The sequence below is a fragment of the Danio rerio genome, chromosome 10 (assembly GCF_052040795.2).
Source record: "Danio rerio strain M-AB ecotype USA chromosome 10, GRCz13ab, whole genome shotgun sequence".
Taxonomy (NCBI): Eukaryota; Metazoa; Chordata; class Actinopteri; order Cypriniformes; family Danionidae; genus Danio; species Danio rerio.
In genome coordinates, this window is record NC_141030.1 from 38,400,001 (window position 1) to 38,412,473 (window position 12,473).

At 33.9% G+C, this 12,473-nt stretch overlaps 2 protein-coding genes across 47 annotated transcripts in view; one reads left to right on the forward strand and one right to left on the reverse strand.

Moving 5' to 3' along the window:
- The window catches only part of nbeaa (neurobeachin a), a 320,618-nt gene extending 309,391 nt beyond the window's left edge, over positions 1–11,227 (forward strand). For all 46 annotated transcript variants that reach the window (XM_087269435.1, XM_087269437.1, XM_087269446.1 and 43 more), the window contains 7 exon segments: positions 647–718; positions 839–994; positions 3,198–3,368; positions 4,628–4,729; positions 5,551–5,747; positions 7,875–8,026; positions 9,635–11,227. In XM_087269435.1, coding sequence (XP_087125561.1) covers positions 647–718; positions 839–994; positions 3,198–3,368; positions 4,628–4,729; positions 5,551–5,747; positions 7,875–8,026; positions 9,635–9,725 — 941 coding nt within the window. In that variant the 3' untranslated portion in view covers positions 9,726–11,227.
- The window catches only part of LOC147842141 (uncharacterized), a 1,078,568-nt gene that overhangs the window by 957,155 nt on the left and 108,940 nt on the right, over positions 1–12,473 (reverse strand). The window lies entirely within an intron of this gene.

The window sequence follows — 12,473 nt, forward strand, 5'->3', positions numbered from 1 at the left end:
ATCATATCACCCTACAGTATGTTCACCCTACAACCAGTGTTTTTTTATTTGTTATTTTATTTAAATTTTTTAGTTTAGATTTTTTTGTTAACCACAAATTATGATGTTTTGAAGAATGTTGAAAGTAACATTAGCTAGGTTTTATCCAAAGAATCTAATTAGATTTACCTGCAAATCTGGGATATCACAGAAAACATTTGCAAATAAAGCAGCGTTTCCATCTGATGAGTCAAGGAGAACTAGCGCACCTGGTTTTGTTATCACATGATCTGTTAAAACAAACTCACATGACATTTTTTGATGCTCATGCTGGAATTTTTAAAATTTGTTTCCATCATAGTTTATGCACATTTTGTCTTGTCAGATAAAAAGTGTATCCTGCTCAGTTGTGGGCATACATTTTGTGGTGTTTCCTTCAAGCGTTTTTAATGTGATGTTTCTAAACTGCACTTAAGAATAGATGAGAATAAATAGCCACTGTGAGAAAAGAGCTAAAGTTCTGTGTATTATGACAGTTCTTTAAACCACGTAATCCTATTTTATTAGACCTCCAAAACCAAATGATCGACTTTTAAATTGCATAATGTGCTCTCTTGAATATATCTTATTTACTTGTTTTGAAAAGATTAATGGTGTGTTTGTGCAGGTCTCAGAGGAGCTCCGGGATATTCACTAGAACAGGCTCATCACCTCCCCATTGAGATGGACTCTCTGATTGGTGAGTTCCTCTGATCATGTGATCATGTTTGTTTTTATTTTTCACGCCCTGCAGTTATCAAACTATTCAGATCTTTTTTTGATATATTTACATCCAGTCTATATGTTCTCCTTTTTCCAGCCAATAACTCTGGCATCAGCAAACGGCAGATCACAGACTTGGTGGATCAGAGCATTCAGATCAACACACACTGCTTTGTGGTGACAGCCGACAACCGCTACATCCTGGCCTGTGGTTTCTGGGACAAGAGCTTCCGTGTTTACTCCACTGAAACAGGTACGTGCATGCATGTGTGTGTTTTAGACTTTCTGTATTTGGGTTGTTGATGCGACGTTACATTTTCATTGTCATTCATGACGAAAATAAATGTATTTAGTGTTGTAAAATGCAGTAAAGAGTTTAATATTTCTCTGTCTTTCATGGACCGCTGTTCATAAAAACTGCTGTTTTATGACATTTTTGTTTAACTAAATTGAACCAATTGTGGTCTGACTGTCTCAAGCATAGATCAGTAAATGACAACTTTTATTAGTTAAAGAAGAAAATTGTTAAATCAGTAATAAATACCCATTATAGTAAACGCCAATCATTTTCATCTGTATATTCCCAAAAACATAAGAACTTACAATTTGTCACTGAAAACCATGTCCTCTGGTGTGACATTTTATACTCATTTTAAATCAGGTAATTATACTGAAAACTTTAGGTGTGTTTGACTTCATGCAGCGCTGTCCAGACGTGGTGCATGCTGGTTAGAAATTTGGTACCGTGACAGCGCTCTGAGATCAGACGACTGATTCAGCCTGTACAGTGTCTAAAGAGCGACTGCTGGAGCTACAATGACGACACTGATATTACACAATTGGCCTGTGTTCACCACATGACAACAACCACGTGTGTTTCGGGTTTATTATTAGACAAATTTCCATTCACAAATTTCAAAACAATCAATTAATTTTTTATGCCATCTCTATACATTTATATATCATGCTTATTAAAAGACTACAAATATTTTACTGCAGTATCATCTTGTGTTAAATAATTTGTTTATAAAGGCTAGATTGTTCACAGAGGTTTATTTTCGACCTTGTTTATACAGACTATTTACTGCTTTCAGCTCCATGAACGATTTAAAAGATATATTTTAGTGAATATCCTAAATATTAACTCAAATAAGTCTTACAGACTGGTAATAAAATAATTATCATCATTGATCCTGCCACCCTAAAGCTTTCTTAACAAATTAAAAGAACTATTTCATTAAATAATTATAAAATTATTTATATGATTATATATAAAAATATATATACATAGTTTTTTATCCTCCTGTCAGGCTGTTTATACAGAAGTTGATGTACCTGCTCTTTCTACTGAAAGTGTAGCTCACTTATATTAGAATCACTTTGTTTTAAGTTATACACTTTATTTACATTTATAAATATAAAACTTTCCGATATATATATATATATATATATATATATATATATATATATATATATATATATATATATATATATTTTAAAGTTTTATATCTACAAATTTAAATAAATGTAAACTCCTTTTTAGCATAACAAGAAGTATTAGCCTAGATGGAGGTTTAAACTCCTAAACATTGTGTTTATTGCTTTGTATTTAATAGACCTATTTGTTTTTATGTTTAAATTACCCTCTCGTTTCCCCTTATTTCTCTCATGCGTTTGTTATATATTTAATTCATAATTCCCTTATTGTTTAAATATGAACTATAGTTTGTAGAGACAGTATTCTGTTTTATTTGTACTGTAAATCTTTTGTTGTTATAAATAGAAAATGAAAAAATAAATGATGATGACATCATGTGATTGGTCAACATGACTGCTTCAACTTTGAAATGTTCGGCTTGACGGCTGTTTTCAACTCTGCCCCCGCCTGTGCTCGGCTAATCTCGTTAATCACCCGGTGCAGCCGTGGTTCATGTCGAACGCACTTTTAATTAGTTGAAGGACCCCATTCAAGATCATGTGATCATGCCTGTTAAGTTTTTGTCTCAGAACATATTTATAAAACTATTATAAAATTAACTTTTGTTGTCCTTTGGTGTGATACCCCTATTTATTGAAAATGTCCAACATGTCATGTCATGAAAAAAGATATTCATAATTTCATATAAAATAAATAGCATTATATGAAGATACGTGCACAACAATGAAGATTAACCGGTCACACTCTATTTGTATGTTATTAATAGTTGTTTTTCTTAATTTAATTAATGTCATACCATAGGATATTTTTTTTAGTACAGTTCAGTAAAAAAATTAAAAAACTGTGAGAGAATGGATCGAGGTAGTGACTCCTTGTATTTTCTGAAATGCTACAGAAATATCACCTTTTTTTCAAAAATAGTTTTTCAAAAAAAAAAAAACAGCGTATGTAAACTTAAATGCAAGCTACCCGTATACATACAGTAATGTCTCTGTATTTGTGTGTAATGCTCATGCAGGGAAACTGACACAGATTGTGTTCGGCCACTGGGATGTGGTGACGTGTCTTGCGAGATCAGAGTCCTACATCGGTGGCGATTGTTACATCGTGTCCGGTTCACGAGATGCAACTCTTCTTCTGTGGTACTGGAGTGGACGGCACCACATCATTGGAGACAATCCCAACAACAGTGAGAACAATGCTCTTACCAAAGCAGGCTGCATGCTCTGATTAACACTGAGAAATATTACTGCCATTCTGAATTAATACCTATATATATATATAAAGTTGAAGTCAGAATTATTATTCCCCCTTTGATTTTTTTTCTCTTTTTTAAATATTTCCTAAATGATGTTTAACAGAGCAGAGGACATTTTTACTGTATGTCTGATAATATTTTGTCTTCTGCAGAAAGTCTTATTTGTTTTATTTTGTTATTATATGCGCACACACACACACACACACACACACACATATATATATATATATATATATATATATATATATATATATATATATATATATATATATATATATACACGCACATATATATATACACAAAGGGTAAAAAGGCTGTACGGGTGCTGATCTTAGGCAAGGCAAGGCAAGGCAAGTTTATTTATATAGCACATTTCATACACAATGGCAATTCAAAGTGCTTTACATAAACAAGAATAAAAGAAACAAGTAAAATAAAAATAAAAACAAATAATAAAAATGCGTAAAAACAAAACAAAACATAAAAACAGGTAAAATGTGATATAAAAGAATGAATATATCATGATATACTTAAATAAAAAAAAATTCTTAAAAGAATGATATACTTAAATATATCACAGCTATCAGCCAATCAGATTCGAGAACCAGACAGAACCATCTATATATATTTATATTTATATTTAAAGACATTTAAAGACTTTGCTAGGTTAATTAGGTTAACAAGGTTAACTAGGCATGTTAGGGTAATTGGCATAAAAATAACTTATAAAAAATTAAAAACTGCTTTTCATTTAGCCGAAATTAAACAAATAAGACTTTCTCCAGAAGACAAAACATTTTCAGAAATATGTATGTGTGATTAAATTTAAACAGCACTTCTTTTTTGCAGTGGGATCAGAAGATAAAATTTTAGTTATTCCCATCTTCTAGTGTCCAGGAGTAGTTATTAACCTATTTTTTCTAAAAAAATAAATAATAAGTAAATAAATAATAAATAAATTAAATTAAAATGCACTTGTTAAGATAAGAGTTTTTCAACTTTGAAGTGTTGAAGTTTTATGAGGTATTCAACTCGTGAATTGTATTGACGTATTTTGTTGTGTACAAAATTGTCTTTTCTTTTTCATAAAAGTTTTGTTTACCTTTTATAAAGCCTGCTGAAGTCCTGTTTCAGCTCTATGCCTCTTGATGGACGATGATCAGAGAAGTGAAGCTGTTGTTGTGTTGTAGGTGATTATCCGGCACCGCGAGCGGTTCTGACAGGCCATGATCATGAGGTGGTGTGTGTGTCAGTGTGTGCTGAACTCGGCCTGGTCATCAGTGGAGCCAAAGGTCAGTCACAATACATATATATATATATATATATATATATATATATATATATATATATATATATGTATGTATAATCAATAATATTGAACTCATATTCAGTATTGTGTAACAAATCACAGTTGATCTGTGATCCATTCGAATAACAATGACGGCTCGGAACGCACATGACCCGCAGAGTAATAACTTTTTTTTTTTTTTTACTTAATTGCATAATTACTTTTACTGAATAATAACCTATAAAAGATTGGGATCTCAATTTAAACGCAGACGCAATATGAATAATAAATGATGGCAATTTGCACTTGTTTTCTAATTCTGTAATGCTGCATTTGATCAAGAAAGAGATTTAGTTTGTACTCTTTTCAGTTACAAAGTTACAAACAATCAAATAACACAGAAGTTCTAGGATAACAGATATAACTACTGAAGTTTATGGCAAAGACTAAAATCATTGTTTAATTCAACTTAATGCTAGTTGTAGTAATTACATTATTTACAACTAGCCATCAAAAATATACCACTGAATAATTCTTCAACAATGATCCATCTAGTAATGAAACGTTTTTATGAGTGAGTTATTAAATCTTTAATTGAAAATGAGGCTTTAAATATGATGTGTTGTACAAATTATGCTAGATTCATAAAAGATTCAGCAAAAGTAGAGAAGATTTTATAGAATTTACGTTTTGAAAGCTGTAACATTACGTAAAGTCTAACATCACTTGACTTTGATGATTTAATACTGACACAGAAGATTGAAGTCTTTTAAAGTGCTGCTGTTTTTGTGTATTGAGCAGTTGTTGCTGTGATGTTGTTTTCAGAGGGCCCGTGTTTGGTGCACACCATCACAGGGGATTTACTGCGGGCTCTGGAGGGTCCCGAGAACTGCCTGCGACCCCGTCTGATCTCAGTGTCCAGCGAGGGCCACTGTATCATCTACTATGAGAGAGGACAATTCTGCAACTTCAGCATTAATGGAAAACTGCTGGCTCAGATGGAGATCAACGACTCCACACGTGTAAGACCAGACACACACACACACACACACACTGCAAAAAAACATGCTTTTTTTACTTTGAGTTTTTGTCTTGTTTCTAGTCCAAATATCTACAAATTATTCAATCAAGAAGCATTATTATTTAATTATTATATGCCAGAATTAAGTGTTTTTTTTTCTCAAAACAAGCAAAATAATCTGCCAGTAATGTAAGCAAAGTAATGAGGTTTTCAGTTTGAAATAAGATTACTTCCTTAACCCAATGGCAGATTTTTCCTTGGCTTGTTTTAATAAACAAAGTGACTTAATTTTGTAGCTGCTTTTTAAGGGGGGAAATGATGCTTTGTGTGACAAAGGAGTTTGTCACTGGCCTGCGGCAGAGCTGTACACCCACATATTCACGCACACACACATAACTTACCTTCACTCCACCAGCCGATCTACCGGGTGCACACGGGAGATTGCGCTGTAATAAAAACACATACACGCACAAACACATTATATACTCCATTAATCCTTGCATTTCCTTGTACATTCCTCAGATCAGAATTGAAATTTGCTGAACAGTAAGGGCATTTCTCAAAACAACATGGATTACCTGCAGTCTCCTGCTCAAAATCCTTAGTTCATCTCTCAAAACTAAGTCTCTGTGCCAATGAACATGTCAGTGCCGTCAGAATGACAAGTCCTTATGTCATTGTGTAAAGATAAAACAGTCAAATGACTTGGTTTACACCACAACAGCCCTCCAGAGTACACAGTTATATTGACAGTATGACTATGGCAAATAGTTTTAGCTGTTTGTACTGTAGTTTTTTGAAAGATCATGTTATTGTGATACAGAAAAGAAAAGACAGCACCCGCATAGCAAAAGAACAAACAAAAGTAGAAACGTGAACATGGGACAAGCTCCTTTGAGATGCACCTGTATCAGAAAAAGTCAAGATTCACCTGGGAGAAATGTACCAATTTTAGACAGATTTAGAAAAATAAGTCTACTGGAAATGTTTAGGAAAATGCATTACTGTATGACTTCTTGTTCAGCCATTTTGCATGCAAATTTATGCTTAAATGTTGTGGAGGGTGAGACTATTCAGACAGAAAACAACCATTTACATTTTGATTAACATGGCATAAGAAACAGATAATGTAGGAATGTCAGAGAATAGCACATAATCATTTGCATGAATGTACAAAAGCATTTGCGACTTGAGAAACTGCTTTTCTGATGTGCACAAGTGACACGTTGATCTGAAGATTGAACAGGGAGTTTTGAGAATTTCAATTCTGATCTGAACAATGGACCAAAGCGACTGAGAAAAACTAAAAAGATTCATTTTACACATTGTCAAATTTTTAGGTTGTTTTTAGAAAAAATTCTATTATTTTTACAGATTGGCAGATTTTTTTAATCCTGTTTTCTTCTTTTAAGAAAAAAAAGTCACTGAGGTTTGCTGATTGGAAATAGTTTTGCTTGTTTTAACAACAAATGTAATTATTTTTACAGATTGGCAGATTTTTTTAATCTTGTTTTCTTTAAAAAAAAAAAAAAAAAAAGTTTGCAGATTGGATTTTTTTTGCTTGTTTTAAGAAAAAGATCAACAGATTTTACCAATGTTAAGCTTGTTTCAAAATAAAAAGCCACTTAATTTTGCAGATTGGCAGATTTTGTTTAGCTTGTTTTAAGAAAAAAGTCATGTAATTTTACCAACTGGCACATTTTAGCTTAATTTTAGCTCACTTTATTTTGCAGATTGTTTTATCTTGTTAATATATATATATATATATATATATATATATATATATATATATATATATATATATATATATATATATATATATATATATATATATATATATATTTTTTTTTTTTTTTTTTTTTTTTTTTTACTTATTTTAAAAAAAAGAAACTTAATTTTGCAGACTGGCAGGTTTTATTTGTTTTAAGAAAAATATTTTTAATAATTTTGACTTATCGTTTTTGTAAACAAAACAATGCAATTTTAATATTTTGTCACATGTACAAACGTTTTTTTCTTGATTTAATAAATTTTAGAAACTTGTCAAAAAAAGACTCTGAGAACACACATGCATACACACCCAGATGAATCAGATGTTTGTTTATGTGGATGCATTTATTCCCTTCAGGCAATTCTGCTGAGCAGTGACGGTCAGAATCTGGTGACTGGAGGTGATAACGGTGTTGTGGAGGTCTGGCAGGCTTGTGACTTTAAGCAGCTCTATATTTACCCCGGCTGTGATGCAGGCATCAGGGCAATGGACCTGTCACATGACCAGAGGTGAGGATACACATACATTTAACTATATAACTGATATTATTTATACATTTATTAACACAAATTTGACATTAATTTTGTTAATGCATTTATGATGTTGTTAATGTTGTTCTGAATAACATTGGTAATCTGTCATAATAATATTGTATTAATATACAGTAAAATAACATTGGTAATATACTGTAAAGCCTGGTTTATACTTGAGGCTCGCTAGTTTGCTTGAGTGTGCGCAGCGAATGTCACGTCATCTGGAAATTTGCGTAGGTTCGATTTGGGTGCGTGCGACATGACTTCGGCTGGTGGATCACATGTTTTTTTTTTTGATACTCGAGTGAACAGTTCACGTGGCACCGTGTTTGATTTGAGTTGAATTAAACACTTTGCAGAGATTTTGTCTGAAACAGGACGACTGTACACACATCTTTATGATTCGTGATCATAGAGATAACCAGATGACCAATAATTCTTGGCTAGAAATTGCAAAAGTAGTGGCAAAGGAGGAAAGTTTTTGTTTTGAAGGTTTGCAAAAACTTGAGGGATAAGTTTGTTAAAGCCAAAAGAGGAGAGTTAAGAGCCAAATGTGGAGACCCAGGCACACAATTACAGAATATGTTTTTCCACCAGTCAGTTACAAAACTATAATAATTAAGGAACAAATTATTTCCTTGATAACTGGAAAAGTATATTTGAACCTGTCGGTTTACAATACACTAATGCCCTGTTTTTTCAGGCTTTATTGGTGATAATGGTCAGGAACGTTAAACCATTATTGCATTTTTAGCAAGAGTATAGGACAGAAACTAGCCTAACAGGATTGTAGCAATTGTGGAGTGGACTAAATCTAAAAATAACACAAGTATTTTTTAATTAAGTGTACTTTTTTTTTTGCTTTTATTCTTGCCATAATAAAAAATATATTTGTATAGCAACCCATGTTCTCTTGACATTAATACTTTAATAAAATATAATAGGTAGAACTGTCCGAGATATGAACAAAAGCAAGTGATGCATCAAAGTTTGATTTGAAAAATCTTGAATGGTCATTAAAATAATTTTTTTAAATAATACAAATAATTAGTTTACAAATCTTGAATGATATTAATGATATGGTGTAGTTCCGGAAACTTCCTACTTCTCTGTATATCCGTCTGACTTTACGGTCAGTTTCTTTTGACCGGCCCCTGTCATTTTAAAGAATATCACAACGCGAACACTAGCAGCTGCAGAGAAAGCTGGGTCACCTGGGTGAGGATGTCTGATGTTGAAAGACTTGAAACACCCAATGATCCCAGAATACATCACTGACGATGCGTCCCAGTGCATCTAGATGATGTATCTTGGACATTATATCAATAATCAGAGCTTAATTCAATGACAGTATTTAAAAATGAATGTGTGTATGGGTGTAATATTTATATTAAATTAACACTGTAATAATAATATTAATAATAACACTGACAATAATTATTTCTATTGCAAACTCATTACATTTGTGTTATGTGTGCGCATGTACACAATATATATATATATACACTACCACACTAATAGCATTATACCATACTATACTATATACTATACTCCTTAATAATGCTGTTGTGTGTATATCTGTAGGACTTTAATCACTGGGATGGCGTCGGGCAGCATTGTGGCGTTCAACATCGACTTCAACCGATGGCACTACGAGCACCAGAACAGATACTGAGACCGAACAAAACAGCAGAAAGATGAGCTTCATTTCCTGCTAGACGGTGGATAGCGTTTCCTCTCAGTTCAGGGTGAGGTAAAACCGCGGTGAAAACGGCAGACAAATCCAACCTTAGTTAGACCGTTAGGTTTTTTTTTTTTCCTTCACTCCCCACATACTCAAGTCCTTCTGTCTGCACCAAAAATAAATAAATAAATAAACCCCGGACTGAACTGCAGATCCCGGAAGAGGCTTGGAGATTAAACAGGTTTGAGGTTTTAGACGCTGAACTTTAATCTTTGTAAATAGAAACCGCAACTGCGCGGTTCACTACAAGGGGATTTAAAACCTCCGATGATCCTGTCACCTTTAATTTATTAATGACTTGCTGTAAGATATTGTGTAGGTCAGACGAAATCAGGACATGATTGATTATAGGCTGCGGATTCGCACAGGGAGGAAGTGGCGACCAGATCAGACAAGCTTCTATTTCCTCTTTGTATATTTGGTAATCGTTTTTTTGTCATATATGTAAATATTGTGATGGTTAGGAAAGCCGGGCATGTACGCGGGCCATAAAAAAACGAATAAGAGGAGAAAAAAAGAAGAAGAAGAATAAAAAGAAGAGAAAAAGAAACCCTCCCTCACTCACACGTTTCATTATTTATGAGGAACAAAAAAATATTAATGTTGACGTTTTTGTATCGGACACTTTGCACCCATACTTTATTGGTTTTGTTTGGTTTTTTAGGCCCATTCTTCATTGTATAATTTGTGCATTGATGTTTGTTGTATTTAAATATTATAATCATATGTGACTATTACGTTGTACAACCACAGCAAGCAATATCCTCGTAGCCAAGAGCGACTGAAAAAAAGACCCATTTATTCAAATCTGTACACATATTTTGGTTCACGTCCCCTCTTAGAAAAGGATATTTTTCAATCAGCGACGATATGATACTGACATATAGTCATTTTACTACTGAGGTGTAACTATTAGCGGGTACGGAAATAAAAATATGAATAAATTATGCAAAGAGTTTGCTGATCTGCCTTGTCATTGGCCATGGGATGTGAATATTCATGAGACGGCGGCGCATACATAACATGCAGCTCTGTCTCGGTTTAGGCGAGTGGTCAGTACTGTATATTTGATTTGTACATTTGCTAAATATCATTTGGTTTCTTTTTTTTGCCAGATGTATCTGATCATGACTGCATATAATTTTCTATTTAATTTATTTAGTTTGTCCGCATTGATTTGTGGCGAGGAGAGGCGTAGTTTATTGGCCGGAAGTAAACAACGGATGATTTATTTAGATTCAGATGTCTTTTTTTTTTATTATTCAGTCCCCACCTGCTGTCTCATGCATTTGCTGCAACTTGAATAAGCCAGAATCTCACAGGTGTCTCTTAAAAATGTTGAAATATTAATTCATGCCAATATATAGATCAATAACTGTAAAATAAAATTGTTTCCTTTTTGTCGTATTTACAATAAAACAAACCAAAACATGTTTTTATGTGTTCGTGTGTTTTTTTCCCCCTTCTAATGTTCTGTTTTTATTGAAAACTTTATGCATATTTAATTGTGGTGGGCCGTTATTGGCGTTAATGCGAGACTCTTATCAGGCGATAAAAACAAACATCGCCGTTAATCTATTCTCAAAGTTGGTGTGGGAGCTGGGTCTATTCTACACAAGCCATGGTGACTTTCACCTTGATATTTCAGCGCGGATGTATACCTGACCAGTGAGCTGTCTGATAAAAACGTGCTCTTCTGAATCAAATCAGCAGGTTGCCCTTGTGGATCTTTCAATCACTTCGAAGACACTACGGTTACATGGACATCTGTAATCTAGTTATTTGCCTTAATAGACAATAATATACTTAAGGTGTTTACGTGCTTTCATGTAAGAGTTTCCTGTAATTTTGGGTGACTTTAACTGCAGTTTGGCAGTTTCACCTTCACTTATGAACATTTCAGTCATGCCCTTGTGACAAAATGGGGTATAAAGGCTCGGACACACTGGGACGCTTTTCGTTTGAGTTTATCGTCAGCGTTTTTCCAAGACGTTTTTTTCTGGATTTAAACGAGCAATTTTTACTGGCGTCGAGCAGAAGAGTATGCAAAATCACTCTTTGACGTTAGATGGCACTACACAAATTTAAGCTTTTAACACCCGCTTGTAACAGAGGAAGACAGAAAGTTCACTCACTTGTATTGGATGGTTCAATTAGCAGCTCCGGCTCTCGCGATGAAGAATTGATTATTGTCCACGTTGATATCGCCTCTGGTCATCTTCTTCAATGAGCGCTTGCATTGACTGTTTTGCACTTGAGCGCCTCCAAGTGCTGTTTACTGTAACTACAGCAGCTCCGTGCAGGTGAACCAAAGTGCCAACCTGATTGGTGGAGAAGGTTTTGACGTGGCGAAAAAAACAAAAAAAAAAATAACAAGCATTAGGCATTTCTTTAAAAATGACGGTTTTACGCCTGCCGTTTTGCTCGTTGGTGTGCACGATCACATTGGCACCCTTTATTTATTCACGAGCCATTAAACGTCGACGAAAAAAGTTAGCAAAAATCATCCCGGTGTGCACGGGCCTTTAAGCCTGGTTTATACTTCTGCGTCAAGTGACCGGCGTAACTCACGGCGCAGCTGTGCATTTATACTTCTGCGCGCTGTCTCTGTTTGTCTGCATTAACACTTCCGAAACGCTGGTTGGCAGTGAGGTGTAAATGTTCCTCTGTGTCAAGTTT